Consider the following 16,675-nt stretch of genomic DNA (forward strand, 5'->3'; position numbering starts at 1 on the left):
GAGCATGGTTCGGTCCAAACCGAAAAAACCGACCTAACCGACCCGAACCGAACCGACCCAAAAAAATCGGTTTTATGAGTAGGGCGGTTCGGGTCGGTTTGAAAACTTTTCAACCCGAACCGACCCAAACCGACCGAATATAGTGCAATACTACTCATTCTGATCTCAAACCCTACCCGACCCATCCCCAAAAAGTCAAAGACTCAAACCCTAAACTCATTTTCTGAATCATTATGGGTTGAAAACAATACCATTATATCAGTGTTTAATGCTTCATAATCTTCTACTTTGTTGATATTTTTTTTTCTTTAACACAGTTTGTTGTTTGATAAAAAGTTTGATGAAGTTAGCACCGAACCGAACCGCACCGAACCAACTTGCAACAGTTCGGTTCGGTTTTGAATTATAGACGATTCGGTTCGGTTGTTCAAATTTTAGTAAAAACCGAACCGAACCGACCGTTGCACACCCCTATATCCGTTTTACCCGCTATCGGTCGATTGATAGAACGTCGTCAGTCGACTGTCTAGTGTGATTTTTTTTCGTTCCTGCAGTGTGCACGTATCGGTCGACTGAAGGCTTCTATCAGTCGACCGACCAGAGTTTTTTTTCTGTTCCACGTCTTTTTCAACAGTTCTTCGCCTTTTTCAACAAAGTTTACTAAATTTGATTGTAATTCAGGTGAATTCTTGGTATATGGAGGAAGTCCCTTCGTGAGAAGAAATACTAGATATAGGATTATTTTCCGAACTACTATAAAAATCTCATGTGTTCCTTCGCTAATATTCGTTTGATCGTTTGCTTATTCTATGTTTTAGCAAAAAAACTATAGCAAACCTATTCAACCCCCCACCCCCACCCCCACAAAAAAAAAAACCCAAAAAAAAGTCCCAGGACTTGCATCTCGCATCTCGAATCCAACAAGTTGACCTTAATTAATGATAGAATGGTTCAACCTTACACTGCAATATGATGAATAAATCCACTTTCTATTCAAAAACATTACACAGTTTGGAGATTCAGAATACAAGCATTGTTTGATCCTATGAAATGTAATCAATTGATAAACCAGCGTGCCTTCAAGCTGTAGGGAATGGATCTAGATGAGATTTAGATGCCTATTTTGTGAGAGAAATTTGATACAGGGTAACGCTTGCCCATGGGTAATAATGTAACAAGCTTTATACTACTTGTCCACAAGTATTTCTTCAAACTATTAATAACAATACATTCCATTGAAACTTCAATAACCCCTCAATTTCCTAAGAAAATAAAACCATCAACCTCTTCTAATAGTCGCAATCAAGAAATTCTCTGTAATTAGGTTTATTTCTTAAGCAATACCTCTAGTACAAAAAAAAAACTCTCAATCTCCCATCAATATAAAGCTTTTAGACAACTTATTCAATGTTTATAATAATCTTAGAACAATACACCACTCAGCCAACCGACATAATCTCTCTAAGCCTTGTTGATAAAAGTAAGGTAGTACCAAGATCCAAAGGCCAAGGCAAGAACAAGCAAAGGCAAGAGATAGTCAGTGAAGCTTGAAGAAGGAGCCTCCAGCAATGCCTTGTTCCTGGGGGCCCCACCGCCTGCCGGAGGCTTCGGAGCTCCAGTTGAATCTCTGGTGTTGACCTGGCCTTCAACGGTTCCAATGAGGTAGCCCTCCATCATGCTGGTTGCTGTAGAGCTGTGGCCAACTTCTTCAAAGGACTCGGTTGCATCTCCACTGGCTTCATAATGTATCGAGATGAAGGAAAAATAAGTGTAGTTGCACAATTTTCTTGATCATGTATATTTGATTTTGTGGATAACATTGCAAGTACATATCGCATAGAAAAAGTTCAGTTCAGCTAGATTCTTGGGATATAAGAAGCAAGGACACTGATTATACCGGTGATTTATTGGTATTGGTAATAAAGCTCTAAAAAAAAGGAATGCATGAGATGGAGTAATAAGAAAAAACTAACAATTTGTTTAACGTAGTACTTCTACTCAACAACACATAATTAAACCACTAGACGTGAAGTGCTCCTTGTGATATCTTCCTCCGCCTGATTCTTTGAGTTGATAACATGATCATTATTTCTTTCCAAAAGAACTGGGGAATTACGTACAACGATTTGAATCCTCTCCACTGCTAAAAGTAGCAGAAAGACTGCTACTTCTAATGAAACAGAGAAAAGACGAGACGTACCACCTAAAAAATAGAATCCATACCGCCTCCTTTGATCTGATTTCGTCAATAAAAATTGACGACCCCAATTAAAAGTAGTGGTACATCAACTGTTTTTTAGTAGGAGAAACTGGATAGAATCTTAATTAAATTACAATCATACAATTAGGGCACATTTAGTTGCAACTTCTTTGACGTAAAACTCGAGAAAGTTGCTAAATTGTGAGGTCTCGAGGTTTACAGAATCTCAAGCACAAGGTAGGATCGGATCTTTTAGCTTTTTAGAGGGATTTTAGGGTGTTTTGGGGGGTTTTAGATGAATACCCACAATGCAATCTATGTTGGTTCGCAGACAGGACAATTTTATAATAGCTTCTGTGCCAACTATATCGTTTGTTCATCACTAATGCTATGTTTGGATGGAGGGTAGAGAAGGGAAGGGGAAGAGAAATTTGAAATTAACCTTGTTTGGGAGTTTTATTGGGAGAGTAGAGGAGGGGAAGATGCGGAAATTTTACACTAAAATGTTACACCCCAAGCTAGAGTGTAAAGGAGGGGAAGGAAAGGGAAGGAAAAATTTACGCTTCCTTCCCTTCCCTTAAGTGAGTTCCCAAAGAGATGAAGCTCCACAAATCCCCTGTTTCCCAAGATCTCTGTTTTTAACATTATTCTACGGTTACAAATCCTTCACTTAGCAAAATTCTATTTCTCCCCCTCAAAAACGCAGATATCTATCGATCCTACCTTATGCTACCCTGAATCCTCAAAATCTACAACATGAGATGCCTCACCACATCCTCACTCGGCAGTGGCCTTTGATGACTGAAAATGAAAAAGGAAAGAGGTCTGTGATGGCTGAGAACAACAGAAGAAAATGGAACGAAAAAGGATTAAGCATCAGCTGGGGTTAGCGGTGTATTCTAATTTATGTTTTTTCTTGCACGTTGTAGACTTGTAGCAAAATCACTCCACTTCGACTGAATTTATCTTAAGTGTCATGTCAGTATCATTGGGGACAAATTATTCATCTTTCTTTGTCAATAGAAGTGCAACCAAACAAAGAACACTGAGAAAGTTTACTGTGGACCTACGACTTCACAACTTTCCTAAGTTCTCCTACGAAGAAATTGCAGCTGAACATTGCCATAAACGACATTATCCCTATGGAAATTTAGGAATATGACGTCATCTTAGAAGTGTTCATCTCGATACTTAGTACCAACTAGGGCATGTTTGTTTGCACAGAAGTGGAAATGAAGTAGCAAAAGTAACAGAGAGGCTACTTCTACTACTTCCGAACAAATAAAACAATGATACATCGCCTACGTGGCATCGTACTTAAATATTTCCCCCTGAAATATGCAGCTGAAATATGCATCAATTTAGGAATTAAATTAGCTTTTAAATTGCGTGGATATTCTTCACTCTAAAAAAATAATCTTAGAAGAACTTATGTCCGTCTTCGTAATGATATTTCCATTTGCCATCCAAAGAAAAAGTAAATGAAGAGGAAGAAGCATCACTTCCATTACTTCCAAAAATATGTGAAATAAACAAAAAAGTACCACTTCCACTAATCTCTACTTCATAATTTTTGAAGTTGCTACTTCTGATACTTCCTTCGTCCAGAAGGGCGTTAGATGCAGTATAAATGCATTAATTTTTAGTAAGTTGAAAAGAATAACTGGAATTAAGTAGCAGTTTGTGAAAGATAACTTTGCAGTTATGCCCTGTTTGGATGGAGGGTAGAGAGGGGGAGGGGAAGAGAAATGAGGCTTTCACCTTGTTTGGGAGTTTTTTTAAGGAGGGTAGAGAGGAGGAAGGAAGGGGAAAAGAGGGTAAAATTGTTTGGTTTTCTTTCCCCCCCGATTCGGGCGGTAGAGGAGGGTAGAGGAGGGTAAAGGGGTGTAATGACATTCTTACCCCCATCAAAACAAATAAAAGGGCTGATGTGTTATTAGTATAAAGTCATTTATGTAAATTTACATATATTTACTTTCTTTCACCTTCATTCACCTTACTCAACTCCCAAACAACATATTACAATTCTCTTCCCTTCCCTTCCCTTCCCTTCCCGTTGTTTACCTTTCCTTCCCTTCTCTTAGTAAACTCCCAAACACACCATTAAGGTCGACTACAAATTTTCAGTAGAAATTGGTCTCTTTTTAGAGACAACAGCCGTGAAAAATCACAGATGCATCAAAACAAATGTTTACAACCACAGATCTCTTGAGATCTACATACAAATTCACTAACTACTGGGAAAATATCAACACAAAAGCCAATTTTGCTTTGTTACTCTTTTAGATCAACAGCACATAATATAATGCAGAAATTAGGGAGTACCCTTCACAAAATCACCAGATCTTTTGCAGGATTTCAATGCAAAATACACAAAAAGAAAAAAAAAAGAGACAGTACCTGATGCATGGAGGAGAACATCCTCCCCTCCTGGATGGTCCTCCAAAAAAGTGGTTACATCATAAACCTAAACACATAAAAAATAAAAAGATCATAAATTCAGCAAAAAAAAAGTAAATTTCAGATAACCCCTTCACAATCAACCCATCAAATTTTTTTAAAGAAAAAGGATTCAAAACCTTTCCATGGATGACCAGCCAGCAATCTTTCTTGGTGGAGTGAAGGGAGACCTCAGATGGAGAGTACTTCTGTGATACCTGCATCTTCTCTTTCTTTCTCCCTCTTGTTGCAAAAATAGAGAAAATAAAAATCTTAGAGAGAGAGAGAGAGAGAGAGAAAGAGGAGGAGGAGGAGGAGGATATTGGGAAATTGTGTAGATGAGGGAAAAAATATAGAGATGCAAGAAGGTAGCTCTGGGCCTCTGGCCACACAAATTAAGTAGGTGAGAGTGTATAGTTAAATTCTTGGTCAAACAGAGCTTCAAGTCAAAGGAGGGTGGTATACACAATGCAACTATAGGTGCATTGTGCATACTAACATAGTAAACTATTCAAATCTATTGACCACTATGTTGGACGTGGTTATTAATTCTATTGGATGTTGCTAACGTAGTTGTATTTCGACCATGGACAAACACAATAAATATACAAATTTATTGTTTGGACTTGTACATAGAGCTTTGCTACAGGGACTCAAAATATGGGACCAATAGAGAGGACAAGTGAGGTGTCTCCCTCCTATTGGATAATGAGTTGACCATCATTAATGATGATCAACTCATTAAATAAGAGGGAGACACCTCACTTGTCCCCTCTATTGGTCTCATATTTTGGGTCCTTGAGGAATTTTTCTTGTACATATGCATCCCTAGTCACAGGGCCGGTTCTGAGATTTTAGGGGCCCTGTGCGACAACAACTGAACAAAAGGCATCAAATGAACAACAAAAATCAAACAACAAAAACCCTAAGTAATCCCAAAAAAAGAGACCCAAATCTTACATCTTAATCTGTGATTTTGATTCCGAGTTCGACAGCAGCCAGCGGGGGCAGTGACGCAACAGCGAGCTCGACAATCTGAATCATCTGATTTGTGAAGATTGGTTTCTTTTGAAGGAGGGGTTTTGATTTGGACGGTTGAGATTAAGGGGTTTGTGAAAAGGATGATCCATATTTGCTATCTCTCTCTATATATAAATATAAATTAAAAAAATTTGGGGCCCCCAAATTTCGGGGGCCCTGTGCGGGCGCACCGGTTGAACTCCCACAGAGCCGGCCCTGCCTAGTCAAAAGACACATCTGATGTGCATCGAACATAATAGGGTGTCTTAGGGCCCGTTTGGTTGCCCGTTTTTTAGGGAGAAAGTGGTTGAAAGCTGCCACAGATGAGATATTTGTGACAGGTTTCCCCTTCAAAATAAACCAACCAAACGGGCCCTTACATTGAAATCATCTCTACTTTTATTCAAACAAATAAAATTTATTTTTTATTTTATTTTATGAAGATTACTTTTAATGATGGTTATGACTGCAATGTCACACATTTTTGATCTCACATAATGTGAGTAAGATGATGGTGGGTGAGAATGAGGAGAAGTGAGGGTATTATGGATGGTTGGTGTCGTTTGTAAACTACAAGGGTAAAAATGTGTTACATCGCAACCATAACAATAATTAAATGTGGTTTTCATAAAAAGAAAAAGAAAAAAGTGATATCCATCAATGTAAATAAAACTAAATACGGTTTTCATATAAAAAAACCTATATAATAATATATTCTTGAGGTGTATCACTCAGTAATACGTATCTAGATTAAATTCTTTTTCAAAAAGAAGTCGTTGGTTATAATATTAAGTTCAAGAAGCTATATCTTGCTGATCATGTATATGAATTTTTTCCCCCTTGATTTTCAATAGGGGACGTAGATATATATTTACACATATATCGGTTAAATATTTATATTTGTATTTAGATATCTAATACATGTCAATTATATGATTGAATTTATTTTGACGGTAGAATGGATCTAGCATCAATATTTATAATCTAGATAATCACTTTTAGTCTTCTGCATAGGTCAAGCATGTGATAATCTCTGAATTAGAAATTCATAAAAAAACTCTCTAATTTAAAATTTTACTATTTAATTTAAACAATTCTAAATATTATATATCAAGAGATCAATTTTTGTTTGATTGTTTTGTTCTGGAAATTAAATTTTTTTTTCAGAGTGGCACTAGAGGCACACCCCCAACCACAACTCCAACCACACATTCTCTCTCATTTGCTATAGTGCACCGGGCCTCACATGAGATTTTAAAAATTTTAAAATCACATGCGGGTCCCGGTGCAATGTATCAAATGAGAGAGAGGGTATGGTTGATGGTGTGTTCCTATCATTTTCTTTTTTTTCAAGGGGGAAAAAAACCAAACAGCCTCTTAATTAGTCTTATTTAATTTTTGATATTTTTTATATTTATTTGTTCCTTTCCTGGTAACAGCCTCATTTGGACCGGCACTCCCAGGACGAGCACGACGGTATGACACTGACTACGCGCCATACCGATTAGTTGGCTGGTAAGAGTAGTTTTCAGCTTTACTCTGACACGTGGCATACTTTTAGTTGTGGGGTATCATGTTTATTGTTTTAGTACGGACAGGTGATCGGGTCTGATGAGGATTTGATGCCTGAACTTTCGGATTTGGACCTTGCTTGGGATCGGGATCTGAGAAATGGATGGTTCAGATTCGTCAAACGGGAGATGATGGATGGGATCGGATCGGGTCCACATCGTGAGGTAACGTGGTCCGTTAAAATATTCGAAAAGGCTACGGCGTGTGGAGAAAACTATTGTTTTTTTAATTAGGGGGGGTGGGGGGGAATGAAAGTAAACAATTTTGGGATAGAAATTTCGGCAGGTTGAAGGAGCTGGGCGGCACGTGCATTCAAACGGGCGATGTTCGGTTTCATCTCCAAATCCGCTCCCCATGATTCACGTACACACAATGATACAGATTTGTATAGTTTAGACATTACGAATTATGCGTGAAGGCAGTGGCGGAGCCACACGGGGCTTGCTCTGAGCAGCTGCCCAAGACAAGAAAGTAAAATCGGGGAGCTCCGTTGTCAACTTCTGGAGGCCCATCCTCGACTCCGACGAGGGGAGCCCCTCGACGACCGAGCTCGAGGAGCTTCTCCTCGCTTCCCCACTCAAATCTAGGTTTTGTGCCGACTTCGACGACGGAGGAGCAAGAGGACGAGACATCTCCTTCGCCGATGTTTGCGCCTTAGGATTCATCGTCAGGCAGGATTATTTTTTCGCCTAGGGCAAAAAACAAAAAAAAAATCTTGGCTACGCCACTGCGTTAAGGCCGTGTTTATTTTCCATCTAGCGATTTGTAGGTATTATATTCTCGAGATTATAGTCCTAGAATTGCGTTATTCTGAAACTATTTTAGTCTAGTTGAATGTTTATTTTCATATGGACTAGCATTCGGACTAAATCAAGTTAATCTAAAGCCGTGTTTGTTTTTAAGGGGTCCTATGAAATGTGACTAATATCATAACCAAATTTACTCTATTATCCTCTAATCAACTAACATTGTATCAATGCATCTGTTTGGGGTTAGTCACCTAGAACTTTTTAAATAGAACTGGGATAATTGGTAAAGTGTGATAATATTTTAACACTGGGATAATTTAGTGGAACAATGATGAGTAATTCTTAAAATGGGATAATTTGGTAGGATAATTTGGTGGGATAATGATGGATAATATTATGAAGTTGCATAATTTGGTAGGATAATTTGGTGGGGGTAATGGTGGGTATAAATTACTATTGTTAATAATTGTATATTAAAAATAATATAATATTGATAAGCAAATTCTAGTAATAACTATAAAATATAATGCAATAAAGCATCACTATTCATCTCAAATAATAAAATAATTTACAAATAAATAAAAATCTAAATCCCTAGAGTGACTCGACTTTCATCATCCCACATGGCATCTGCCATAGAATTTCTCCAAGCTCCTACAGCTGCTCGTTGAGTCTATAACTCATCTTCTTTATTTGAGTCATCGTCTGCATCAGCAACATTTCGTGGAGCTTCTAGCGGAGGATCATAAATGTCGAAGTTCAAATCTCATAACATCATAAAGAAAGAAAATAAGCATTTTTCAGCCATTAACCCTTTGGACCAATCTCATCATGATCGCTGAAACCAAATCAGCAAATAAATAAAAATGTACACATGAATCATCCATGGCCGCTAAACAGATGATCGACATATGAACTATAAATATCCCAATCAATTTACTAAGCCGATTTAATAATAATAGATATCACCATTAACCATTCAACGTCTAATCATCAATGTGATTGCAAAGTTGCTTTCTAACTTATAAAAAAAACATAAATAGCCCGCATATCTTTAGCACTAACCCACCAACACTATATTCTTAACCTAAACCACTGTTGTGGAGAGAAAACTTAGATCAAACAAATAATAATAAAGTAATTTAACGTCAAAAAGCTATCAATAAAGTAATACATCTTGAAGATAATAATAAAAGATCTAATCATCACAAAAACAAAGTAAAGACAAAAAAATGAACGGATGATTGACTTAATAGCAGAGAAATTTTCTAGGCGGAGAAACTAACCAAGAGGGAGGGAGGCGACGTTTCACTTTTTTTTTCCAATTGTATTCTTTCCAATGTGTGGGATAATTTGAGAGAGGAGAACTTACGGTTATATATATAGGTAGTATAATTTGTGGGATAATTATGACCAATTATCCCAATTCTAATTCTAGTAGAATTCTACTTGACTAACGCACCAAAAAAATAATATAGTTCTAGTTCTACAAAAGTTCCACTTGACTAATACTATAAAAAAATATCCCATTTCCTAGTTCTATGTGACTAACACCTTAAAATTTTATCCCACAAATTATCCCAGTTCCAGTTTTAAGTTCTAGATGACTAACCCCCCTAACATGAACTTGTTTACGAAATATGTATACCACATTATACCTATCATGAAACGATAAACAACCCTATTTTAATATGATCTTGTTAGTTTACTACGCCGGAATGTGCATTGTTAGTTTTATTCTTTTATTTTAGAACGTTGACCATGGGCATACATATTATAGAAACGAAGACTAAGTCTTGGTTAAATTTTGCTAATAAGACAGTCATCGTGTTTGTCAATTTTATCTAGCGTTACTTGTTCTCTAGCATTATTTGGATTCCCCATGGGGATGAAAAATACAGTTTTTCTGTTCGCTGGAAAGAAAAAGAACATAAATATTTGTGAGAATACGATAGCAACTCGACGAAAATAATCGCTTGATGAAAAAAAATTAAAAAAATAAAATTTTTGAGAAAATGATTTTGATCTGGAAAATCTCCAAAATATTAAGGGCAATCTTAATCGAAAATTTTAATCCGGACCAGACTATAATACTTGGACTATAAAGATAAGGGTAAGGTGGGTTTTAAATAGTCCCCCTCTTGAGGAATTGTATAATCTCTCATAAATGAAGTCCATGTCCCATAAAAACAACAAACATGTAATAAAAGGGTAGGATCAAATTATTTTAAAATAGTACCTGGACTACGAAAAAAATTGCTCTAAGTATTTAGAAAACAGATGTATCATCATATCGATATATGTTTAACTCCCTTAGCATGTTCGGTATTAAAAAAATTCCGGCATTTTTTGGGTATTAAAATGTACATCAAATGTGCAATTAGATTTTTTCACAGCTAGCAAAAAGATTTAATTGTAAAATTGCATGCGCCCTCACATGACTTAATTCGGGATTATTAGAAAACTAATGTAACTTTATTTAGCTCATGTGACATGGACAAATTACATATTTATTTTCTTCTTATGTGGTTTTGGAGATGCATATGGTTAGTAGAAGAATGACTATCCCTGTTTTATTGAATGAAAACAGTCTTTGGATGTGAGTGTGTTTTAAATTGAAAAAAAATTCTCAAAAAATTTCACCAGTGGCAAATGAAAAATGTCTAGTTGTAGAATGTGTGGAATTTTAATACTAAAATTTCACTGACGAAGGTTTTATTACTAAATTGATTAAGAGGGGTTTTAAAAACATCATTTTTAGCCTTTATAGATCTAACGACAAGGAGGCCCATTTACTTCTACGCAATAAATCATAGCGGAGTCTTCATTTTCTAGGTTTTTTTTTTCATCTGAATTGTTTTATTTTACTTTACTATTTATGTTTGCAAGTGTAATATTTCGCTTTCAGAATACTTCTAAAATAAGCATAAATGTTTTATGGAGGCCCTTTTACTCCTTTATCATGTTACCTTTTTCAGGATGCCCATTAAAGCCCAATGTTTTAAGCCCATTTCGTACCCGAAGATGCTTGAAAATCCAGTAAAAGCCTAAAACCCATTTTCTTTCGAAATTGAACCAGAAGGAAGAAGAGAGAGAGAGAGAGAGAGAGAGAGAGAGAGAGAGAGCAATGGCTCAGAGGTTTTTCCCGATGTCTTGCTCCTCTTCATCAGCTTTCTTCTCGTCGTCCTTCTTCACATCAACTATACAACGAAGACTTCTCTGTATGATTCCTTCTCTCTTTCTCTAAACCTCATTAAATCCCACCCATCTAATTTTGTTTTTCTAATTTAATATCATTATTCCACTTAATTTTCTTGTTCAATCGACTGACTTTGATATTTGCTTATTTGGTCTGTACCCTTTTATATCTATTACTATTTAAGGATGAAATTTCCTCTGCCCAAGTTACGTTGGTTGGTTCTGGAGCCTTAGGCTTAATCAGATTTAGTTTTTGATCGATACCCATTATTCCAACTGCTTTATTTTGTCTCTCTGCAGTAAAAAGGTGACATCTTGCACTATTTTTCTCTGCTTTTGTTATGCATTTTGTTTAGTAATTGTATTGAGTGAGTTTTTGTTCTTTGTGGTGATATTTGAGTTAATTGTGTTCATATGCTTGTTTGGTTTGATTACCAGTGTCACTGAATAACGGTCAATGGCGGACATGGCCTATCAGAACCTTCGCAACTGATAAACCCGAAAGAATTCAGCTGCCGAAGAAGTGATATTCCTACCTAGAACAGCCCCCCCCCCCCCAACCCCCAACGCCCAAATAACAAAATTCGTAGCTTTTTTCTTAGAAAAGATTATTGCTTTCTAAGAAAATTCATGTAACTTAGACGTAGACATGCACAGCTTCTTGAGCTGCAGCTTCACCAATCTTCAATTGTGAATTTGACACCTCTAAACAATTTTGATGCTGTAGGAAGTTACCGATTGGTCTTGAAAATTGCAGCCAGCATTCTCTTGTTATCACATGTTTCATTGTTGCTCAGAGTGAAGTGAAAGAGTGTCTTGTGATGTCTCTGATTTTGACTGATATGGCCTTTCTAATTTCAGGAAAAGAAGGTTAGATGAGGTATGTCTTGAACAATATCAACAATACAGCCGAACCTTCATCCAGTCATGGATTATACAAGGTCAGGGGCCCCATGGCCTTCTTTCTTATGATTTATGGAATTATCACTTTTAGCCATTTAAAGGTGAAATGATACTTCATTCTTAATTTCTTATTGATGCTATTCCGTTTCCTTTCCAAGTGTCAACAAAAGTTGCTGTGGTATGTGCACAGTTCTGGAGTTGAGATTATGAATGTCAAGTTTTGGTGCTATTTCCCGTTGAAGGAATATTATTACAAGAGACATCTAGCTAAAGAGATCATTTGTGAAAAAAGATAATCATCCTAGTTCTACTTAGAATTTCAGTTGCATATGTCAAAAAAGATGATCATCCTAGTCCAGCTAAGAGTCTAGTTTTCCCCCCCTTTAAATGAATGTTGTTAATATAAGAAAGGAATCAGTCCAGCATGAAGCAATGTTGATAGCTTACAAGTTAGGTCATCTGCAATACAATCTTAATGCTGATAATTTGAGTTTGATATTACGCGTTTTGCAGGATTATTATAAGTATATTTTGCCTAAGAATATGAAAAGATATGCTAAGGAGTCACTTCTACGACTTTAGGTCAGACTTTTTGGTCAAACTCAAAACTATGCTTGGTTTTCAGCCAAAACTTCAAACCATCTGCTTCAAACATTAACTTTTGTTAGCCCATCAAACCAAAAAACATTCCATGAACTTTGAGCAATAAATCTCAACCTCTACAAATACACATATGCTATTTATTATAGTTGTCAGACACATTTGGTGATTATTCTGTCGTTGTCTTGTATAGATAAAATTGAAAACAGTCAATTGTTTTAGTTCTAAAATTACTGTATTTAATTTCTTTGTAAAGAAAATGCAAAGAGCTACCTTTTGGACCTCTTAAAGTAATTATGTAGCTTTGTCGTGTTTTCCATGCTTTCTCCTTTTAGTCTCTTATCTGTCTTTGTTGCAGGCAAAGTTTTTGTGGACGGAAAAGTAGTAAGCAAAGCGGGTACACCTGTATCTGATAAATCAGTTGTGGAGATAAAGGCCGAAGTTCCAAAATATGTATGTAGGTGATATTCTATGAAGACTTGGTGATTACCTTAACCCCTTATCATCTATTTATAACCAATTTTTTAACTATGTTATTTAATGCAGAGCAGGATATAAGTTAGAAGCTGCAATTGAACAATTGAGCATTGATGTTACTGGAAAAGTTGCACTTGATTCAGGACTGTCCACAGGTGGATTTACGGATTGTTTGCTTCAGCATGGAGCAGCGTTTGTTTATGGTGTTGATGTTGGCTATGGGCAGGTACATTTATTCAGTAATTTTCTAGTTTGTTTATGGTGTTTTACATGTGTTTTCTTTAGATCGAAATTTAGAAACCCGTATCTCATTTATACAAAGATAACAGAATGTTTTAAGTATTACAGTGACCTTAACTAAAAAATTCTCTTAAACTTTATTTACTTTTGCTTTTGTTTGAAACAACTTGGGTTGAGGTTAAGTTTTTGGATTTACAGGTGGCTGATAAAATCCGTCGAGACAAGCGCGTGTCTGTAATTGAGAGAACAAATTTGAGATATCTTTCTGAACTTCCACAACAAGTTGACTTGGTGACTCTAGACCTCTCATTCATTTCTATACTTACGGTATGTTTTCACATAATAATGAACTCTCTTTGGTTAATGATTGTTGTTGTATACCTCAATACCTCTTTATCCAAATGCCTCAGCTCCGAAGTTTTGGGCTTAATTTGCATCGATCAAACTTAGCACTCAGTATGCCCTCATGAAAAATGAGTAAATATAAGTTGCTTGGAAAGAGAGAATGATGGTTTCATATCTTAAATTGCCAAAGATGTTATGTTATAGAGTATAAAACTATAGCCCTTAACCCTTGACACAAATTTGGACTTTTGGCACTGTGGCAGTGACCTTTGACATGGTGTCAAATTTGGAGTTTTGGCATTGTAGCAGTGACATTTGACATGGTGCCAGAGCAACCTAGGTCTAAATCTTGTTGACTAATAATTTCTAAAGCATATTAAAAAAAAAGATACTGCTCTGTGAGTCAAGATACCGGTCGTCCGTAAAAGGGCCTTCAACCTGCAGGGGGCATATTATAGAATGAAAATATAACCCTCAATCCTCACCACAACTTTTGGAGTTTTGGTGTAGTGGCGGGATCCTTTGACTTTATGTAAACTTGTTGAAACTTTGTACCTTATATTAGCAAGTGGCAACTTTATCCAAAAGCTTAAAGTGGTATATTCTGGGCTAATAATGTAGTAACACAATGTAACGTTTACAGTTGTCACTAAATGAGTTGAGAGAATAGAGAAAATTACTTAGCAGCACTGTTGGTACTACCAGTTGATCTTACGTTACGACACATTAAAACTCATTGCCTATTCTAAATCTGCAAGGAATCACATGTTAATGATGGTATAGATCTTTTAGTACATTCCATGTTTAGAGTTAAATGGAAAATAGTTTTGTGGTAGACAACAGCTATAATGACTTAACTTCCTTGGCTGAAAAAAAAGACCATGTCTCATTTTGTATGTATGCTTAGTTAGCAGTCCTAACATTAACTTGTATGAACTATAGGTGATGCCTGCTGTTGTCAATTTGATGAAGGCTGAATCTATATTGGTGACATTGGTTAAGCCTCAGTTTGAGGCTCGGAGATCTCAGGTTCTAGTTCTTTACTTATTTTCAGAATATCATCACTGTTTTGGTTGATTTTTTCTCTAAGGTGTTTCCCCCCAGATAGCTGTAACATATTTCTTTTTTATCATAACAGTTCAAGCTCTACTAGTTTAAGCCCGTTGCTAATATCATGGAATGCGTTGTTTCAGGGCTAACTGCAGATAGAACCCGTTTACTATCATCGAATTGCAGACAGACCCTCTTTACTTCTATAGTTGCAAATAGGACCATGGATTCTCAGCTCTATTAATTTCACATTAAGATTGGGCTTCATAAACCTGAACATACAAGCTTCATAAACTGAATTACTTACTATAAACTGGCATAATGATCATACTATAACTAATTTAAAGGGAAAAACTAACAGGAGTTGAAAACCCAGGAGGTTTATCCCCAACAATAGAAGTACAGGGGATCCATCAGCAATATAGCGGTACTGCAGGGGGTTATCCACAATTAAACCCTTTTTAGGGAAGTCCTTTTCAATTTTCAGAACCTGTAATGAAGTATGCTAATTTAATGCTGATACAAATTAGAATTTATTGACATATCCTGAAAATAGCATTTCTTATTTTTCACAGGTTGGCGGTGGCGGCATTGTGAGAGATCCTCAAGTACATCAAGAAGTACGTATTTCTGCATGAGGCTAATAATGACAATTAGCTATTACAGTGATGATTATGACCTTTTGTTTTCACAGTTAATTGTTTTATGAAAAAAATGATCACTACTAAATTGTATCCTTGGACTTGCATAAGATATAGTAAGTTTGAACTATTTAAAATTAGATCCATAGCGGCAAAATCTAACATAACTCGATTCCTACGTGCAGGTCCTTGATAAAATAATAACTGGGGTACAAGAGTTTGGATTCTGCAGCAAAGGGTGGATAGAATCTCCTCTAAAGGGTGCAGAGGGAAACACTGAATTCTTGGTTTGCTTTCAGAGAACACCGAAAAGTTGACGTAATCTTTTATGTATATAGACTACAACACTACGACTTGAATATCTCACTTTCTTGTTCATCGAGCAATGAGATGAAGGAATGCCTTCAGAGCTCGCGAGGAATATTGAATCCTTAAGTGAGGTTGCCATGAATTGTTCATGTGCGAAAATTCGAAGAACTGATTATTTCCTTGTTTGAGGGAGATTTTGACTCTTTTTAAGTTGTATAATACAAATCTATGAGTAAGAACTGTAAGCCAGAAACCTTGGTAGCTGAGATGTGAAGATATGACAATGTATAAACGGAACAGATGTATTATTATTGGCCTAGCGGGTTGAGTTTGATAGATTCTACTCTCATCAATCTAACTATTTTTTTACAATCTATTTTCTTTTTTATTGTTTGCACTTTCAAATTACTAGCAATATATATTTACACAATATTTTACGGTACCAAGTAGATAAATTACTTCTATTCTTGAGTCGTGGTGGTAAACGATCGACGTAAATTGAATAGTAAGGTGTTCATTTTCGTATTTGTTAAATATATTCGAACTCGAACCCGAATTCAAATATCCATGTTCAGATGTTCGGAGTTTCTCGAACTCAAAACTAAATATTTATGAATATTCATGAATATTTGTTGAATATCAAAGTATAATCATTTCACTGTTACTAATTATCTTTACGTATAATCGTTTCACTGTTACTAATTATTTTTACGTTGTATTCTTTTTTAACTACAGTAGTGCAAGCTTTTATAGAACCGCTAAGTGCAGTTTTGATCCAAATAATTTTTGTAAAATATGGTTTTCTTCAATAGAAGTTTGGCAGACGACATAGCCGCAACTGTAATTCCATGTCTAATTTGTTACAAGTAGGAAAATTTGTAATCCTAAATATTCTCATAATTTCTTACTCAATTGCGAGAAAGCCATAATTT

At 36.1% G+C, this 16,675-nt stretch overlaps 2 protein-coding genes across 4 annotated transcripts; one reads left to right on the forward strand and one right to left on the reverse strand.

Annotated features, from left to right (window-relative positions):
• Window positions 1-1,167: 1,167 nt before the first annotated feature.
• On the reverse strand, window positions 1,168-5,027 carry LOC109827268 (cytochrome b5-like). The gene is made up of 3 exons (XM_020394253.1): window positions 4,780-5,027; window positions 4,601-4,667; window positions 1,168-1,736 (listed from the first exon to the last, which is right to left on the reverse strand). Exons 1-3 carry the CDS (start codon window positions 4,861-4,863, stop codon window positions 1,462-1,464), a joined length of 426 nt encoding a protein of 141 aa, XP_020249842.1. The 5' UTR covers window positions 4,864-5,027; the 3' UTR covers window positions 1,168-1,461.
• A 6,021-nt stretch (window positions 5,028-11,048) lies between these two features.
• On the forward strand, window positions 11,049-16,079 carry LOC109827284 (hemolysin A). Of its 3 annotated transcripts, XM_020394278.1 has the most exons (9): window positions 11,049-11,201; window positions 11,617-11,701; window positions 12,040-12,119; window positions 13,040-13,142; window positions 13,228-13,384; window positions 13,597-13,725; window positions 14,686-14,772; window positions 15,369-15,413; window positions 15,620-16,079. In XM_020394278.1, exons 1-9 carry the CDS (start codon window positions 11,108-11,110, stop codon window positions 15,749-15,751), a joined length of 912 nt encoding a protein of 303 aa, XP_020249867.1. In that variant the 5' UTR covers window positions 11,049-11,107; the 3' UTR covers window positions 15,752-16,079. The 3 variants fall into 3 exon arrangements, with proteins under 3 accessions (XP_020249867.1, XP_020249868.1, XP_020249869.1); XM_020394279.1 differs by lacking the exons at window positions 15,369-15,413; window positions 15,620-16,079 and adding an exon at window positions 15,155-15,253; XM_020394280.1 differs by lacking the exons at window positions 15,369-15,413; window positions 15,620-16,079 and adding an exon at window positions 14,937-15,246.
• Window positions 16,080-16,675: the final 596 nt, after the last annotated feature.

The sequence above is a fragment of the Asparagus officinalis genome, unplaced genomic scaffold (assembly GCF_001876935.1).
Source record: "Asparagus officinalis unplaced genomic scaffold, Aspof.V1 AsparagusV1_Un106, whole genome shotgun sequence".
In the NCBI taxonomy this organism is placed as follows: Eukaryota; Viridiplantae; Streptophyta; class Magnoliopsida; order Asparagales; family Asparagaceae; genus Asparagus; species Asparagus officinalis.